We start from the raw sequence: 19,325 nt of genomic DNA, 5'->3' as shown, positions 1-19,325 counted from the left end.
TCAAACTCATTGCAAGACCTTTGTTGACGAATTGCAACTTGCCAACCTCTTGTTGGGGTCACGCTGTTTTACACGTTGCTGACTTGATACAATTGAGGCCAACTGCATATCACAGTTCTTCCCCTCTGGAATTGGTACGTGGAAATCCTCCAAGCATTTCCCATCTGCGTAAGTTCGGATGTGCTGCATACATCCCGATCTCACCACCACAGCGGGCATCTATGGGCCCACACAGGAAGTTGGGGATCTATGTGGGGTACAAATCGCCGTCGATTATCAAGTACCTGGAACCCCTGACTGGGGATCTGTTCACAGCCCGTCACGCTGATTGCATATTTAATGAGGAACATTTTCCGGCATTAGGGGGAGATTTCAAGTACCAGAAAGAATGCCCGGAAATTGATTGGAATGCTCATGCCATTTCATCCTCTGATCCACGTACCCAAGAGACCGAACTTCAAGTTCAGAAGATCATTAATTTGCAACGTCTTGCAAATAATCTGCCAGATTCATTTACTGATTTGAAAGGTGTTACAAAATCCTTAAACCCGGCCAGAAACGCGCCAGAAAGAGTGGAGGTACCAATAAAAACCACTCAACTCCCTATTCCTAAAAAGAGGGGGAGTAGTACGACCTCTGACCCAAAGCATGCTTCTAGCAAGCAGCAAAGGAAATCGAGGAAAAAAACCTCGGAGTCAGTAAATGCAGGTCAACTCAACGTTGACAAACACCTGATGGGTAGTATACACCCAGTGGAAGGGCAACCTCCACAACCCAGTTCCAGTATGCACAAACTAACTGGGACATCGGAACACCCAGACTCGATCGTATTGGGAAATCACGAAGAGTCACTAGGGATGCAGGAAATTTCCATCAACTATGTTGATTCTGGAGAATCATTTGACCGTAAGACTACGACTGTCGACATATATTTTGCTGAAAAGATTGCAGATACCCTTCTCACTGATCATGATCCAAGGTCTATCGTTGAGTGCCAAAAGCGCTCCGACTGGCCTAAATGGAAGGATGCAATCCAAGCAGAAATTGCCTCGCTTAATAAAAGAAAGGTATTCACTGAAGCAATACCTACACCTCCCAGTGTTTTCCCTGTGGGATTCAAATGGGTTTTTCTACGGAAACGGAATGAGAACAATGAGGTGGTGAGATATAAAGCAAGGCTCGTAGCACAAGGTTTCACGCAAAAACCCGGCATTGATTTCACTGAAACATATTCTCCAGTAATGAGTGCAACCACTTTCCGATATCTTATATCCTTGGCAGTGCAAAATCGTCTATCTATGCAGTTGATGGACGTCGTGACCGCATACCTTTACGGGTCACTACATTCGGACATATATATGAAGGTTCCTGATGGAATCTCTGTCCCGAATAAAAATGCAAAACGCAACATGTATTGTGTAAAGCTGAATAAGTCATTATATGGCTTAAGGCAGTCGGGATGGATGTGGTACAACCGACTCAGTGAGTTCCTTCTTCAGAAAGGTTACTCCAATAGTGCTGATTGCCCATGTGTTCTCATCAAGAAGTCCTCTACGGGATTTTGCATCATTTCTGTGGTTCGATCTCTAGACATAGAGAAAGATCCGTTCAGACCAAGGGATGATGGAGAAGAGGTGTTGGGACCTGAAGTTCCATACCTTAGTGCTGTTGGAGCGCTTATGTATCTTGCAAATTGCACAAGACCTGATATTGCATTTGCAGTGAATCTACTTGCTAGACATAGCGCAGCTCCCACCAAACGTCATTGGTCTGGAGTGAAGAATATCTTTCGATATCTCCAAGGCACAAAGGATCTTAGCCTATTTTTCCAGTTCCAGAAAAATCAGGACTCTGATATGATTAGATATGCAGATGCCGGTTATTTGTCTGATCCCCATAATGCCAGATCTTAGACCGGCTTCGTGTTCCTACATGGTGGCACTGCTATATCATGGAAGTCTTCGAAACAGACTCTGGTGGCAACATCTACCAATCATTCTGAAATAATTTCATTATTTGAAGCAACATGCGAATGTGTATGGCTTCGCAGAATGATAAACCACATACAACAGTCATGTGGAATGGGTTCGATAAAATCACCTACCATTATTTATGAAGATAATGCGGCCTGTGTTGCGCAGATGCAAACATGATACATCAAGAGTAATATCACCAAGCATATTTCTCCTAAATGGTTTTTCCACCATAATCTTCAGAAAAGCGGGGAAATAAGCATTCTGCAAGTCAAATCATGCGACAACCTTGCTGATTTATTTACCAAGTCTCTACCAAATTCTACATTCCAGAAATGTGTTCATGGAATTGGTATGCGAAGACTTAGGGACTTGCAGGTGTCAGGGGGAGTCTCTTCTTGAGATATCCTCATTTTAATGACATCACATTATGCTATCTTTCTTTGTGAGTATATGTTTCAGGATCTCATCAAAGATTTTATGAAGAACTTTTGAAGGAGAATCTTTTGAGATGATAGAGCTTCCCGGATAATCGTGAAGATGGTTCTACATGGTCAAGTGTAGATTAGGGGGAGTGTTAGAATTAATTACAATTTGTAATTAGGGGAAAATCTCCCCTTGCCTAAACCGTCGTGCGGTTTGTCCCGCACAGACTGCTTCTCGCTCCTGCCCCTGGAACTGACGCCTCCCTTCGATCGCGTCTCTCCAGATGGTATAAGTAGCGCCTGTAACCATCAATCAAGACAGAGATTTCACTTTCGATCTCAAACAGAAACAAAGCCACTGAAGCATGCATGTTGGACCCACGCTGGCTTAATCTATGCATGTTCGTACCTACGTAACCAAGAACGGCAGCAACTGTTGATCTTTTATAACATTTAAAAATCACAACATGGGGCCCACCTGAGTTGATTTTCTTAGGTTATTTTTCCTTTTTTTTAGGGAACCTTAGATTATTTTTCCTGAGTACCGAACGTCAACTCTGCAGGGTTATACAACGTATTTCTTTCCTCTGTTTTGCACACCCATTCCTTTCCATTTCCTTTATTTCCCTCCAATCCTCTGGTTTACTCACCTTTGATCCGAACAGGCCCTAATAGTACGACAACATTGCCTTAGTCTTGACAAATCTTGTAAAATCTACACCGAGTAGTACATTGCCTTAGTCTTGGCATTATTAGTAACACAAATCTTGTAAAATCTACACAATTCATGCATGCCAAGAGAGCGTGGAAAGTTTAGTCTCATCGAATAGCCAAGAGGTCCGACATACTGTACATGGTTGGTTTCTTCACACATCATTAAGAGGTTGAAAGAGTACATATACACACATGCTCCTGCGTCGCTGTCCTCGCGACGCCTTGCAAGCGTTGTGTTTCATGATTGAGCCTAGCCGACCACTGATGTCACGTCTCCGCATTGCGAGCCTATATGGGAGAGAGAGAATCGGGTTTTTGGGGGCACTCTAGCGTGTTTGCTCACTTTTCCTCCACCGTGATTGCGTTTGGCTATTCTCCAACAACGGCCATTTCCTCGATGTCGACGATCTGCTCGGCGACATATCTTTCGGTGTTGCCGCCAACACCTCTTCTTCTTGAGCATCATATGTGTTACTAATAATGCCTAGCTTAACTTTTTGTGCGCCGTGAACACATCTTCTGCTAGGGAGTTTTTCTTCGGATTTGTTTTGGCACTAGCGAGCATAAAATTACATGTCTAGTAGGTGTCATGTTTTTTGTTTAATCGGTCATCATGCTTAGTTTTGTTTTATCATAATTTATTAACTGCGTTTCAGAATTAATTTATATGGAAATTGCTCACATATTACAACAGTGCCTAGCTTTGAACCATACTAGATATGTTTGGGTCAACATAAATAGTTGTGAAATGGAGTGAGTATGATGGAATAGCCTACTGGACAAAGCTAGCATTAGAGCATCTACAATCAGGGTCCCATATCGACCCAAACGCCCAGGCGGGCTGTCCGGTCATTGTCCGGTCAGGATTTTGTCACCCAACCGGACCTGGTAAATCCAACCCAAACATCCATGCTATCTGGCAACCCTCATACCCGGCACGCATGTGGGGCGGATATGGGGATGTCTAGACGCACCCGCCACGTTGGATGTGGCCCACTATGGGCCACCACGAGCCCACAAAAAACCCTAGTTATCAGTCCACACTCGACCACTCTGCTCACTCACTGTCCCCTCCCATTCCAGTCCCCTATCCTCCTGGGCAGCATTGGCTGCTCATGCCCGCGCCAAGCCAGAGGATGCGGATGCCCGAGTCAGCGAAAATCGCCCTATGCGAGAGGCAGCGGGCCGCGCAGAGGGAGGCGGATCCCGGCCCTTCCAGCCCAAGCACCAGATCCATGCCTGTCGACCCCGAGGCGAAACTCCTCCGCGAGGTGATGAGACGGTCGTTGACGTCGGTGGTGACGGACACGAGGCACCTCCAACACAAGAAACCGAAGGCACTCCGACTTGGGATCGCAGATTTGGAGCGCCTCGCGATGCAGAAGGAGACCGCCAAGGCCAAGGAGGCACTGCACGCAAAGGAGCAGGCTCGCAACATCCGCCGCCTCTCCAGCTACGTCTCCTCGGCGTCAGACATGGCACAATGAGCAACGGGAAGGGGTCGGCCAAGAGATGGTGATCTCTGCCTCCCCAAACTGTCTAGCTAATATATTTTGTATGTAGTTTAATCTATCCAGCGAAGAACTATGTCCGGTGAACTATCTCTGACAACGAACTATGTTTTTTGGGTCTGATTGTGCTATATATTTCTAGTTTGATCTACGTTACCATGTTGATCTACGTTGATGCATGCTTTGTATCGATTTAGGTGCAGACATATGAGGGTTGCGGTTGTGGACAGGGAGAAATGGGATGTGCCTGGTTACTACCGGCAGACGCGCTCGGCCGCGCCCGCAAGCGTATAGGGCCCGAATTAGGCAACCAGGATTGTAGATGCTCTTAATAGCCAAAGTACGTCTACACATTTTTAGTAAAATTTGACAAAGTTGGGCGAGTGTTTTTTTTTCAAGAGACACGTTTTGCTAGACCCCCATTCAGATAACAAGTTTCAGTGGCAACATGCGCAAATCTATTTTTCTGGCCGGGCACAAATGCTCCTCATTCTTTTTTTGATAGGATCAAATCTGTTATAAAAATTCACTGAAAGTACAAAGCATCTCAAACATAGTTGCATCAGATTCTGAGACCACCGAATGACCACTACTGCCGGCAGAACGAGCCGTCGATGTGCCGCTGGCGCGCTCCCCTAACGGAGCCTGCTTGACCTTCTTGATGACAGCAGATAAGTCTTCGTGCACGCGCCCTAAGGACCAACATCCTAGAGCCACAGTCGTCGCCGTCCCTTGCATAGATCTGAAGCACCTGACACCAAATCCCGCCACATGATGAGAAACCCTAACCTCACCGCCTCAAGAAAATGGCAGGAATCTACGCCGGAGCTCCATCGGCTATGTCCAAACGTACGAACTCGAGAAAGTTTGAAGCCCGGAAGAAAAATTCGAAGAAGAAGTGTCGCCATCGATCCGAGAGTCGCACCTGCGAGGACTAAAAAACTTTAACCTAAATTACTAACTAGAGCGGAGGCACTGAGATTCTTTTTCCCGCCGGAGCAGCAGGCTGAGGGGAGGCGAGGCGAATCCACGGCTCACCGGTGAAGTTTGGAGAAAAAAGTTTGCCATAGCTGCCTAGTGTTAGAGGAGGAAACGAGAGGAGTCCGGTACTTCACAGGGGATCTCTCTCCTCGTATTACTTCGTATGTGTTCACGCAACTTGGAACCAAGCCTCCGCATTAGATCCTGGTCGGTAACGTCAGCGTCGACGCGGTTCATACGATCAGCCTGACCGCAAATGTTGTACTACTACTAGTAAATCAGTACTGAGCATGGTCAACTTTGGCATGCTATATATCAATATATGGCGTGGCTAGCTTTGAATCATAGAGGCCAACATCTCTTTGGGTCAGCAGAAATATTTTTCTGAATGTTGCCGTCAACAGAAATATAGCTAGCAGCTTGTGCGATGGACATATGTGTGCGCACTTGATTACTTGTCCAAATCGTAAAGTGGACAGTTCAACTGAAGAATTAACCCACCAAACATTATGCCTTGTAGGGTAAGTTCTAACGGAAGAGTCTCCGATGCTCGTGCATATATACCTCCGGAGTCTTTACAACCGAGGCACCAAAACACAAGCCATCGTCTACGTGCAAAGCTGAGACCACCTTGAGCAGCTCATAGCCACCACACCAGCAGCAGCAGCAATGGCGGCCGCCGGAGCAGGAGGGGACGACCTGAAGCTGCTGGGCATGTGGGCGAGCCCGGCCGTCCTGCGCGTGCGACTCGCTCTCAGCATCAAGGGCGTCAGCAGCTACGAGTACCAAGAGGAGGACTTCGACAACAAGAGCGAGCTGCTCCTCCGCTCCAACCCCGTCCACAAGATGGTGCCGGTGCTGATCCACGCCGGCAAGCCCGTCTGCGAGTCGACGGTCATCATACAGTACCTCGACGAGGCGTTCGCCGGCGACGGCCGCCCCGCCCTCCTCCCGGCCGACCCCTACGAGCGCGCCGTCGCCCGCTTCTGGGCCGCATTCATCGACGACACGGTATGATCATTACTCCATTGATTTCATTAGATCCGTCGTGTTCGTGGCAAGCATTGACCTCTTGTGAACAATTGTGTCTCACTAGTCACTTCCCTTCTGTGCAATCGAGCGCAGCTGCTGAAGGCCATGTACCAGGCGTCGTGGAGCAAGACGGAGGAGGAGAAAGTGGAGGGGAAGAAGAAGGTGGCCGCCGCCTTGAAGACCCTGGACGGAGCCCTGCGGGACGTCGCCGGAGGGAAGCCGTTCTTTGGAGGCGACGCCCCCGGGTACGTGGACACGGTGCTCGGCGGCCTCCTCGCGTGGGCGCGCTCCATGGACGTGATCAATGGCGTCAAGACCATCGACCCCGTGACGATGCCGCTGCTCGCCGCGTGGGCGGACCGCTTCGGCGCGCTGGACGCGGTGGAGGCGGTCATGCCGGATGTGAACAGGCTGGTGGAGTTCTCCTTGTCCTTGACAACGTAGGCTCATGCTGGGGACGAGGCCGCTCGCCACAGCAAAGCTATTTTGTTTCAAAAGATTGCCGCTATGTTTATTTTGGCTTTTCTCGTTGGAATTGTATTCTCTCTTTCATGTTCCCCACGTAGCGTTCACCATTTAGTTTTGTTGTTGTTGAGTGAGCCATAAAGCTTTATTGGTCATGGAAAATAATATCTGTCTATCTATCTTCAGCCAAACAAGCCACCGTTCGTCTATTTTTCTGACGGTGGGTGAATTTTATTGACTCGTAATGTCGCTTCAAGAGCATACAAGCACTATAAGCACACGCTCGGCCTTTGCACGACTGGAATGCACACAACCTATCATCGCACGCACACACAAAGATACAAAATTGAAACCTCTAAAAGTCAAGTCAAGTCGAATGGAACTCAAGCATACAACAACAACCATCAACATCAACCATGAGCGGTCGCAGCACCCGGAATGTGGGACAAGCATTTCAAAAACGATGCCTCCAATAAGGGATCGACGCAGAAGCGCTATGATCGCTAGATCCACCAATGGAGGTTAGATCTTGGGTTTTCTCCCGATTAAAATATTATAATTGTTGAGATGGAAAGATCTATACGTTACACAAAATTGTATCATGTGCAAATTTTACAAACACATACGGATAAAACCATATTGACGTAGCAATAAAAGTGCTACAACATGTATGGATGTCCTCGCAAAATATGTATATGTGATATGTCCTATGAGTGAGTATCTGATAACAAAACAATTAAGCATTGGATGATAGATAGGCTAGGGTTTCCGAGTGGCTAGTGATTTCGCCGATTCGGCTACGATGGCTATTGACGTTTAGCCGTTGTGCAACCCGCTTTGGGGCTTGCCTCCCAAGGCAACCTTGACATGCTCCTTTATGGGAGACCTCTGGATCAGGGAAGTTTTCTGGAAACAAGCAGCATGCCCGGCAGTGCTCTCGCAAGAAGGCCAAGAAAGATGTTGGCGGAAGACATCCTTGACTTGGAGTTCGCTACGTCCACTCTGACGTCCTGACCATGCCCCCGCCCTATGGCGTTCCGGCTTCGCAACGGCTCGATATCGTGCATGGCTTCACAAAGAAGATCAAGAAGCTCCGGCGCCGGACATGACTACCAATTGTTCGAGGATATTACTCAACCAAATCCGATAGTTTTTTTTTTCACTATATGCATTAACAGACCAATTTTAGGATGGTAGTTTCATTGTAATGCATGTTTACGACTCATTCACGATGGATATGATAAATGGTAGTCAAGATCCTCCAAATTATGAGATGAGTGTTCAAAATTCGTCTTTGTTGGATGTTGGGCAATCATTGGGCACTAGAAAAAGAAGGTGAAGGCAGGAGGAAATGCATACTCAACCCATGAAGATGTTTTATTGTATAAAGCTTGGTTGGCCACAAGTATGAATCCTATATGTGGAACCAAACAAAAGGGCTTGAAATATCGGGAAAAATAATTCATGGATGGTACCATGAACACAAGCACTACATGGAGCCACATGCAATCCATACCATCTGTGATGAGGGTTCTCTCCAATATAGATGGTCCGCCATCCAATAGACTATGAACAAGTTCTGCGGTTTCTATGCACAAGTGGAGAATATGCAGCAAAGTGGTATTGGAGTTACTAGCCATATAAGTTGTGTTTGCTTTACATTGGTCATGATCCTTCTTGCTTGCTTAGTTACTTGCATTATGTTGACATGTGAGTTTTGCTTGCTAGATGGGACTGGCCACCACTTCATACCGTCAAATTGAGAAGAAGCCATTCACTATGGGAAAACAAAGTGGTCAATACACTTTGAAAATCTCAGTAACCCCGCCAAGAAGAAGAAGAATGGTGTCACAAGCTCTGACAAATTATGTTGGATTGAATGAGGATGATGAGACAGGTGGAGGGGCGGGCGGACATGGGCTCGAGCCAATGAAAAATAGACACTAAAGGGGGGAGTAGTGGGAGAAGGATAGGGCCATGCGTGATGGCACGGCAAGAAAAATGACTGCCACATGGATGAACATCTTTTGCAACGAGGGGGGGTTATCAAAACATAGGAAGAGGAAGAGCGGACAAGCTCTTCTTAAATGTGCAAAGGGTGAGGATTGAGTTCAACCGGGAGAGGATGATCATTGAGAGGAAAATGATTGACATGGAGAAGATGGAGAAATGGTAAAAAAAAGGAGCTTGAGAAAGCAAAGACATGTGAGAGAATTGACCCTTGGAAAGGAGAAAGTGATGCTAGCGAGAATCACGGAGAAGTCGAGGATCATATTGGCCGACACTAAACTCGTGGACAACGAAAACAGGAAGTGGTTCATCAATAAATAGAAGGAGGTCAGTGAGCATAACAACGACGATCGCCTATGTATGAATTATTGAATTTCATTTGTCGTGGGTGTTTTTGGCTTGTGTTGAATTGCTTGTCTGCTTATTGGTCGCATGTTCTATGTGCATACCCTTGTATGGATTTGAGGTGTTGGATATGAAACGTGTGGTTGTCTGCATGGACAACTAGGATTGTCGGTTCATGTCTGTGGTAATACAAAGGGTCACATTAGCCAAGTGCGGTTGTAGATAAACCAGATCATATGTCGATCCGGGTTCGAAAAAAGCCCAAACCCGTACTACAGGCTCGATCGTGGCTCGGAGCCCGAAAATGACCCTTTTGCTCAAGCTTGAGCCCGGCCAAAAAAGAAGCCTAGAGTCCACAAGCCCGGGATGAATTTTGTTTTTCCAAACGCACATGTGTAACATGACAACTATATCTTGCATATAACGAGATATATGGTACACTCGCCTGAAGGGTTTCCTTCACGTCTATCTACTCGGACAACTCATTTTTGTCTCTTTCTTTTCCACTGTTTTCGATGGATTCGCTCGCTCATTACTTTTTCTGTTTTTTTTCTTTTCCGTCTTTTAGTTTTCTTTTGACTTTTTCTGTTTCTTTCTTCATGGTTTTTTTTTATTTTTTCTGTTTTTCTTTATTGACTGCTTTTCTTTGTTATTTCATGGTTTCGCTAGTTTTCTTTCCTTTTTTTTCTTCATTTCTTTGTTTCTTTCTCAGTTTTCACATTTTTTTTTGCTTTTCTTTCTTCATTTTTCTTTGTTTCATTCTTGTTTTCATCGCCTTTCCTTGTTTCCTTCTTGGTTTTCACAGTTTCCATAATTTTTCATTAATATTCTTGTTTTTTTTATTGGGTTTCTTTGTTCCTTTGTCAATTTTCATTGGTTTTTTTGTTCAACACATGTCAACTTTGTTCAATACGCATTCAACAATTTTGTATACATCAAAAACATATTTTGTATACATGTTCATTTTTAAAATACATCAATAATTTCCGAAACAAAATCTATGTCTGTTTTTTTCATACACATTGCTAATTTTTGGTATATATCTATTTCGATTTTTAATAAATTTTTAATATTTTATAAATACAAGATCAATATATTTTAAATACATTACCAACTTTTTTAATACATGGTGAACATTTGTTTAATGGCGGTAAACATTTTTTCACACGGAAAATACATTTTCTGTATACATGAGGATATTTTTATGTGCAATGTTTAAAATTTTCTAAATACAGAATTAAAATTTTAAAATATTTGTTTTGTGATGTCTACTATTAGTTAACGTACGTTGTATATTTCTCTTATACACCGGAAATATTTTTATACATATTTAGTAATTTTTTTAATACATGATCAACATTATTTCATACATAGTTGTATGTTTTTTATAAATATTTCGTATACATGACAAACATTTTTATATACATTTAACATTTTTCAAATATTTTATGCAAAGTTTTTGTAATATGATTTTTTAGAACATTTGAAAGTATAAGCAAAAGTTAAAAAAAAAAAGAAAAAGGAAACAAAAATGTGGGCAAAAGAGGCTACGGTCTGTGGCCTCCCGCGCTCCTGGGCCGGCCCATCTCATGCTCGCCTTCAGGCGAGTCTGACCTACGTCTCTCGCTTAGGGAGCTCCTAGTCGCCGCTCGTTGCGTCAAATTGACGTCCGCATGCGGGCCCCGCCGCAAAATTAAAAAAAAAGAGAAAAGAAAAATGTTTTTATAATTAAAACTAATTAATTAATCTAATCACTCACTGACAGGTGGGCCCAGTAGTTAATTAACTAAAAATTAATTAGTTTAATCTTCTGTTAGCCCACTGTCTATGACAGGTGGGGCCCGCTGGTTAGTTTGACCTGGTCAGCTGCTCTGTTGACCTGATGACGTCAGCATTGCCTCATGCTGACGTCATAATTCATTTTTGCTTAATTCAAATAATTCCAGAAATTCAAATAAACTTTGAAAATTCATATCTTTTAAACCGTAACTCGGATGAAAATGTTTTCTATATGAAAGTTGCTCAGAACGACGAGACGAATCCGAATACGCAGTCCGTTCGTCCACCACACCTCCCTAACCTATCGAACTAGAAACTTTCCCCCTCCGGTCCGTCTGTCCGAAAACGCGAAACATCGGGAATACCTCCCGGATGTTCCCCCCCTTCACCGGTACCACCTACTGTCGCGTTAGGACACACCTAGCACCGCTCATTGTCATGTCACGCATCGTCATCCTTATGTTTGCATTGTATTTACTGTTTCTCCCCCCTCTTCTCTCCGGTAGACTACGAGACCGCCCCTGCTGCTGCCCAGTTCGACTACGGAGTCGACGACCCCTCCTACGTGCCAGAGCAACCAGGCAAGCCCCCCCCCCCTTGATCACCAGATATCGCCTATTCTTCTCTATACTACTTGCATTAGAGTAGTGTAGCATGTTACTGCTTTTCGATATCCTATCCTGATGCATAGCCTATCCTTGCTACTACTGTTGATACCTGTACCTGCAATCCTACATGCTTAGTATAGGATGCTAGTTTTCCATCAGTGGCCCTACATTCTTGTCCGTCTGCTGTGCTATACTATCGGGTCGTGATCACCTGGGCGGTGATCACGGGTATATACTTATATACTATATACATGATACATGTGGTGACTAAAGTCGGGTCGGCTCGTAGGAGTACCCGCAAGTGGATCTTTGTGGCGGAGCGACAGGGCAGGTTGAGACCACCTAGGCGAGAGGTGGGCCTGGCCCTGGACGGCGTCCGCGGTTACTTCGACATAACACGCTTAACGAGTTCTTGGTATTTGATCTGAGTCTGGCCATTTGGTCTATACGCACTAACCATCTACGCGGGAGTAGTTATGGGTATCCCGGCGTCGTGGTATCAGCCGAAGCCTTCTTGACGTCAGCGACTGAGTGGCGCGCGCCGGATTGGACTGGAACGCCACTAGGCTAGGTCTGCTTCCGGCCGTGTACGCAACGTGCAGGTGTGCATAGGGCGATGGGCCCAGACCCCTGCGCGCATAGGGTTAGACCGGCGTGCTGACCGCTCTGTTGTGCTTAGGTGGGGCTGCGACGCGTTGATCTTACGAGGCCGGGCATGACCCAGAAAAGTGTGTCCGGCCAAATGGGATCGAGCGTGTTGGGTTATGTGGTGCACCCCTGCAGGGAAGTTTATCTATTCGAATAGCCGTGTCCCTCGGTAAAAGGACGACCCGGAGTTGTACCTTGACCTTATGACAACTAGAACTGGATACTGAATAAAATACACCCTTCCAAGTGCCAGATACAACCCGGTGATCGCTCTCTAACAGGGCGACGAGGAGGGGATCGCCGGGTAGGATTATGCTATGCGATGCTACTTGGAGGACTTCAATCTACTCTCTTCTACATGCTGCAAGATGGAGATGGCCAGAAGCGTAGTCTTCGACAGGACTAGCTATCCCCCTTTTATTCTGGCATTCTGCAGTTCAGTCCACTGATATGCCCCTTTTCACATATACCCATGCATATGTAGTGTAGCTCCTTGCTTGCGAGTACTTTGGATGAGTACTCACGGTTGCTTCTCTCCCTCTTTTCCCCCTTTTCTTTTCTATCTGGTTGTCACAACCAGATGCTGGAGTCCAGGAGCCAGACGCCACCGTCGACGACGACACCTACGACACTGGAGGTGCCTACTACTACGTGCAGGCCGCTGACGACGACCAGGAGTAGTTAGGAGGATCCCGGGCAGGAGGCCTGCGCCTCGTTCGATCTGTATCCTAGTTTGTGCTAGCCTTCTTAAGGCAAACTTGTTTAACTTATGTCTGTACTCAGATATTGTTGCTTCCGCTGACTCGTCTATGATCGAGCACTTGTATTCGAGCCCTCGAGGCCCCTGGCTTGTATTATATTGCTTGTATGACTTATTTATGTTTTAGAGTTGTGTTGTGATATCTACCCGTGAGTCCCTGACCTTGATCGTACACATTTGCGTGCATGATTAGTGTACGGTCAAATCGGGGGCGTCACAAGTTGGTATTAGAGCCGACTGCCTGTAGGAATCCCCCTATCCACACTCCTTGGCCGAAGTCGAGTCTAGACATTACAAAACTTTTACTAACATGGCTGTGTGTCTTACGGGCCCACGTCGCCATTGGGTGGTACTAGTATCTTTTACTCCTCGACCTTTACTCTGGGACTCTGAACTCTCTTCTACTCGGGTTAAACGAATTTACTAACTTTAACACTAGGATCCCGTGACCGCATTCACCCCAAAGTTGGATAAACCATAGTTGTTTCTTAGAGTAGTATTTTGAACAATTCACACACTGTCATTTGACTCCTTTGAAACGTCTTTGCTTTCAGATGGAACCCTCGAGGCAGGTCGTGCGCCACACGACGGCCATTGGTGCCTCGGGATCACCTGCGGTGCTAGCTGAGATGATGACCTATCTGGGTTATCGCTGGCACCCTGAGTACACCGTCTACGAGGAGTACCAGGACTTTAACCAGGAGCAGTACCGTGCCATCGTCCACCTCTACTCTCGGGAGTACGACTCCACTACTGTGCTGCACACCGCACATGGTGTTGGTGTGACCATCGATATGGCTGCCCACGATGCTGCCTATGCTGCTCTGACACGTCTTCGTGGAGAGTATCAGGAGTTGGACACCTCCCCTTTCAGGCACATTGCTATCGCATCTGATGTTGGTGCGGAGGGATACTATACTGCTGCCTACTCCACGGTCACCCGAGAGCCCTTCTACCATCAGCACCTTGTTCTGCATGCTGATGGGCTGGATCGAGCTAACCGAGCTCTTCGCCACGAGATGTACACCACCCGTCAGCACCTTTACCGAGCTCTGACGCTGCTGCACCCCTTTGTCCGATCTGGACAGGTACCGCGTACTGCGATCTACCCAGCCAGGACCGTGATGCCCCACGGTGTCGGTTGGCCAGAGGTGGGAGGCTACTCTCCCACACTTGGCCCTCTTCTGCCACCTGAGCGTCGGGCTCTACACCTGAGTATCCGCGGCCCCCAGTCTGCTGACGTCGAGGGCTATCCGTTGCCTCACTACCAGCTGTCGGGCTACGATTACCTCCACAGTACCTCTTGGGACTGATGTAGGCTTGCTTGTAGTATTAGTGGTAGTCGCCGCGAGCCTGTGTGCCGCCTATGATGTTTTAGTTTATGTACTGAACTCTGTGTGCTGAACTCTATGCATGACCCCTTTTGTAAGTTATGCCGACTACCTATGTAGTAGCTATCGTGCTCCTCTCGTTATGCATGTTTTCATCATGAATGATTCTTGTCTTTGCAATTATTTCCCAATGCTGAACTACCCCTGTTATATATTAGCAGGATGGTTAGACCAGGTGGTCGTGGTCGTGGTGGCGATGCCCCACCACCACCTGAGTACATGGCTGGTATGATCCAACAGTTTGAACTGAACCGCCAGTTCATGGAAAATATGATGGCTCAGTTTCCTCGCCCCAATATGAACCAGCAGCCAGCCCAAGTGACTCTTCAAGATTTCATACGCCTCAACCCAACCATCTACCGCAGCTCAACTCAGCCTCTGGATGCTGATGACTGGCTCCGTGACATCACCTATGAGATGGAGTCTGCCGATGTAGCCCCTGCCAGCTATGTCAACTTTGCTTCCTTCTTTCTGAAGGGACCCGCAGCTCAATGGTGGGACAGCCACAGGCGTACTCTGCCAGCTGGAACAATCATCACATGGCCAGACTTCCAAGCTGCTTTCCGTGCCCGCTTCATTCCTCAGGGAGTCATGGACCGGAAGAAGCGTGAGTTCCGCAACCTCACCCAAGGCAACAAAACTGTCGAAGCTTATCAGCGGGAGTTTCTGGACTTGTCCCGCTATGCTGAAGAAGACATTGCAACTGATGCACGCAGACAGGAGAAGTTCCGTGATGGCCTTCAAGCTGACATCAAGCTCGCACTTCTAGTGCATGACTTTGCTGATTCGCCACCTTGGTGAACAAGGCCATCAATGTCGAAACTGGTCTGCAGGAATACCAGAGCTCTCACAGGCGCAACCGTGACACGGGCTCATCTTCGGGCTCGCCCGCACAGAAGCGTAAGATATGGATCCTGAACAGCATGTACCGACCAAATGCATCTGCCCCAAGGCAGACCTATGCTGCACCTCGTCTGCCTCCACCACCGTCTAGGCAGTCAAGACTTCCAGCTCCACCATCCCAAGCTCCTGTTCCCACTCTGAATAATGGCTTGTGCTTCAGGTGTGGTCAACCAGGACACCGTGCTAAAGAATGCAACCAGAACCAGAATCAACTGGCCCTTCCAGCAACTGGCCGTGGTAACAATCAGCCCCGCAACAACAATGCTAAGTCTTATGGTCGTGCTCATGCCAACCACGTTGATCTCAACGAGGCTCAAGACCAGCCTGCTACTGTGATGGGTACACTCCTCGTAAATTCAGTACCAGCATCCGTTTTATTTGATACAGGTGCATCGCATTCATTCATGTCAGAAGATTTTGCATACAAGCACGACGTTAAATGTGAGGAGATGAACACCTCTGTATTGGTCAAAACCCCCGTGGGACAGTGTCAAACCTCCTTGGTTGGCATCGATGTCCCCGTGGAAATCGAAGGGCTGGAATTCTATGCCTCTCCCATTATTCTGAAGACGTCTAACATCGACCTCATTTTGGGTATGGATTGGTTGAAAGCGCATACTGCTTCTATAGTTTGCGCCACTAAGACCGTCCATCTGCTACACCCTTCAGATGAAATAGTTGCTTACCAAGCTCATCTGGTGCAAAATGCCGAGGCAAGGCTCTATGCATTGAATGCATTGAACGCTGCACCACTTGAGGGCATTGAAAACATTCCCATCGTGCGTGAATTCCTCGACGTCTTCCCTGAAGAACTTCCAGGGATTCCCCCTGCTAGAGCTGTCGAATTCATCATCGACTTGAAACCAGGCACCACTCCTATAGCCAAGCGACCCTACAAAATGCCGCCGCATGAACTCCTTGAGCTTAAGGAGGAAATCGACAAATCTCTTCGCAAAGGATTCATTCGCCCAAGTTGCTCTCCTTGGGGAGCACCTTCTCTCTTTGTCAAGAAGAAGGATGGGACTAACCGATTGGTTCAAGACTACCGTCCTATAAACCAAGCTACCATTCAGAATAAATACCCTCTTCCTCGGATCAATGATCTGTATGATCAACTGGCGGGTTCGTCAGTGTTCTCTAAGCTCGACTTGAGGTTGGGCTACCATCAGATCCGTGTTCGCGAAGAGGATATCCCAAAGACCGCCTTCGTGACTCGCTATGGTTCATACGAGTACACCGTCATGTCTTTCGGTTTAACCAATGCTCCAGCCACCTTCTCTCGTCTGATGAACTATATATTCATGGATTACCTCGACAAGTTCGTCGTGGTTTATCTGGATGATATCCTGGTATTTTCCAAGAACAAAGAAGAACATGCCGAACATCTTCGACTTGTGCTGGAGAAGCTACGAGAGCATCAACTATATGCCAAGTTCTCCAAATGTGAATTCTGGCTACCGGAAGTAACCTATCTTGGGCATGTCATCTCTAAGGATGGTATTGCCGTCAACCCCGAGCGAGTTCAGGCTATTCTTGATTGGACTCCTCCCAAGAACGTTAAGCAAGTCAGAAGTTTTCTCGGTCTCGCCAGCTATTGTCGTCGATTCGTCGAGAACTTCTCTAAGATCGCCAGGCCTCTGACTAACCTGTTGCATAAGGGTGTCAAGTTCCAATGGACAGACAAATGTCAGGAAAGTTTCCAAGCACTCAAAGACAAGTTGACTTCTGCTCCAGTTCTAGCTCCACCTGATACTAAGAAGGACTTTGTCATTTACTGCGACGCTTCCCGTCAAGGATTAGGCTGTGTCCTAATGCAAGACCGCAAAGTGATTGTTTATGCCTCTCGGCAATTGCGCCCTCACGAAGAGAACTACCCAGTTCACGACCTCGAACTTGCTGCTGTCATTCATGCGCTGAAGCAGTGGCGACATTACCTTCTCGGTAATCGTTGCGAGATCTTCACTGACCACCAAAGTCTGAAGTATCTGTTTACTCAGCCAGATCTGAACCTCCGTCAACAGAGATGGATGGAGCTTGTTGCAGACTTTGACTTGGGTATTTCCTATACGCCAGGCAAGGCTAATGTAATGGCTGATGCCTTGAGCCACAAGTCTTACTGCAACCACCTCCAGGTTCACAAAGTTCAGCCCTCGCTTGTTGAAGAATTCAGGAAGCTGAACCTCCATATTGTCCCTTCGGGTGCACTCACTCCCCCTCCTAAGGAGTTTGGCAAGGTGAACCTCCACGTTGTTACCCAGGGTTCCCTCAATACCCTAGTTGCTAAACCAGATCTCGTGGATAGCATCAAAAGGCTACAGAAGTATGACTCTGAAGCCCACAAGATTAAGCGCTACCTCGCAGAAGGAAAGCCCTCATCCTTCACCATTGCTGAAGATGGCACCCTATACTTCAAGGGCCGCCTAGTGGTGCCATGTGCAGAGAAAAACCTGGATATGACACAGGAAGTTATGAAAGAAGCTCATGATACACCTCTGTGTATCCATCCTGGTAGTACAAAGATGTACCAAGACATCCGTCAGAGATTCTGGTGGTCTAATATGAAGCAAGCCATTGCTCGTTATGTTGCTGAGTGTGACGTTTGCCGTCGTATCAAAGCAGAACATCAAAGGCCTGCTGGAACTCTGCAACCTATCTCTATTCCTGAATGGAAATGGGACCATGTTGAAATGGACTTCGTCACTGGATTTCCCAAATCACAGAAAGGTAATGATGCTATTCTTGTCGTCATTGACCGACTTTCCAAAGTTGCACATTTTCTGGCAGTCAAAGAAACGATCACTGCTAGCCAGTTGGCAACGCTCTATATGTCCAGGATTGTTTCACTCCACGGTATTCCATTGGTTATCAGCTCAGACCGTGGCAGCTTATTCACTTCAAGATTCTGGGCAAGTTTCCAAGAAGCTATGGGAACTCATCTGTCATTCAGTACTGCGTTTCATCCTCAATCGCAAGGACAAGTTGAACGCGTCAACCAAGTTCTCGAAGACATGCTTCGAGCTTGCGTTATTTCCTTCGGCAAGAAATGGGAGGAATCTCTCCCGTATGCTGAGTTCTCTTATAACAATAGCTATCAAGCTAGTCTGAAGATGGCCCCCTTTGAAGTGTTATATGGACGAAAGTGCCGAACCCCTCTGAACTGGTCAGAAACTGGGGAACGTCCACTCTTCGGTCCGGATATTATCCAAGATGCCGAAGAACAAGTCCGCATTATTCGTGAGAATCTCAAGACTGCTCAGTCACGTCAGAAGAGTCAGTATGACCGTCATCATAAAGACATGGTCTATCAACCTGGCGAAAAGGCTTATCTTCGAGTCACACCTATGAAGGGTGCTCACCGCTTCGGCATCAAGGGCAAACTAGCTCCTCGCTATATTGGCCCATTCACTATTCTCGAAAGGCGTGGAAAAGTGGCATACCAACTGGAGCTACCGCCGAACCTTTCTCAGGTTCACGATGTGTTCCATGTGTCACAGCTCCGCCGTTGCTTCAAGGATCCAATCCGAGCTGTGGATCATGAAGTGCTCGAATTGCAGCAAGACCTCTCCTATAAGGAGCATCCGGTCCGCATTCTCGACCAAGCTAAACGCCGCACACGTCAGAAGGCGATCAAGTTTCTCAAAGTCCAGTGGTCGCACCATTCTGAAGATGAGGCCACTTGGGAACGAGAGGATCGTCTGCGCGAAGAATACCCCGCACTGTTTCCTTCTACCTCCTAAATCTCGGGACGAGATTTCTTGTAGTGGAGGAGATTTGTAACAC

General features: G+C 46.9%; 1 protein-coding gene across 1 annotated transcript; it reads left to right on the top strand.

The window, feature by feature from the left end:
* The first annotated feature begins 6,064 nt into the window (after positions 1-6,064).
* Positions 6,065-7,281, top strand: LOC109743925 (probable glutathione S-transferase GSTU6). Its single transcript, XM_020303018.4, has 2 exons — positions 6,065-6,615; positions 6,730-7,281. Exons 1-2 carry the CDS (start codon positions 6,274-6,276, stop codon positions 7,078-7,080), a joined length of 693 nt encoding a protein of 230 aa, XP_020158607.1. The 5' UTR covers positions 6,065-6,273; the 3' UTR covers positions 7,081-7,281.
* The last annotated feature ends 12,044 nt before the right edge of the window (positions 7,282-19,325 follow it).

This window comes from Aegilops tauschii, chromosome 7 (genome assembly GCF_002575655.3).
Source record: "Aegilops tauschii subsp. strangulata cultivar AL8/78 chromosome 7, Aet v6.0, whole genome shotgun sequence".
Taxonomy (NCBI): Eukaryota; Viridiplantae; Streptophyta; class Magnoliopsida; order Poales; family Poaceae; genus Aegilops; species Aegilops tauschii.
The sequence above is the reverse complement of the archived record's forward strand: the minus strand, read 5'-3'. Positions and strand labels throughout refer to the sequence as shown.

What these genes read in the sequence shown, in the direction of transcription:
- LOC109743925 (XM_020303018.4), top strand. Translation starts at nt 6,274, where the DNA reads ATGGCGGCCGCCGGAGCAGGAGGGGACGACCTGAAGCTGCTGGGCATG. An exon ending in CCGCATTCATCGACGACACG is followed by an intron (nt 6,616 to 6,729) that starts GTATGATCATTA and finishes AATCGAGCGCAG; the next exon opens with CTGCTGAAGGCCATGTACCA.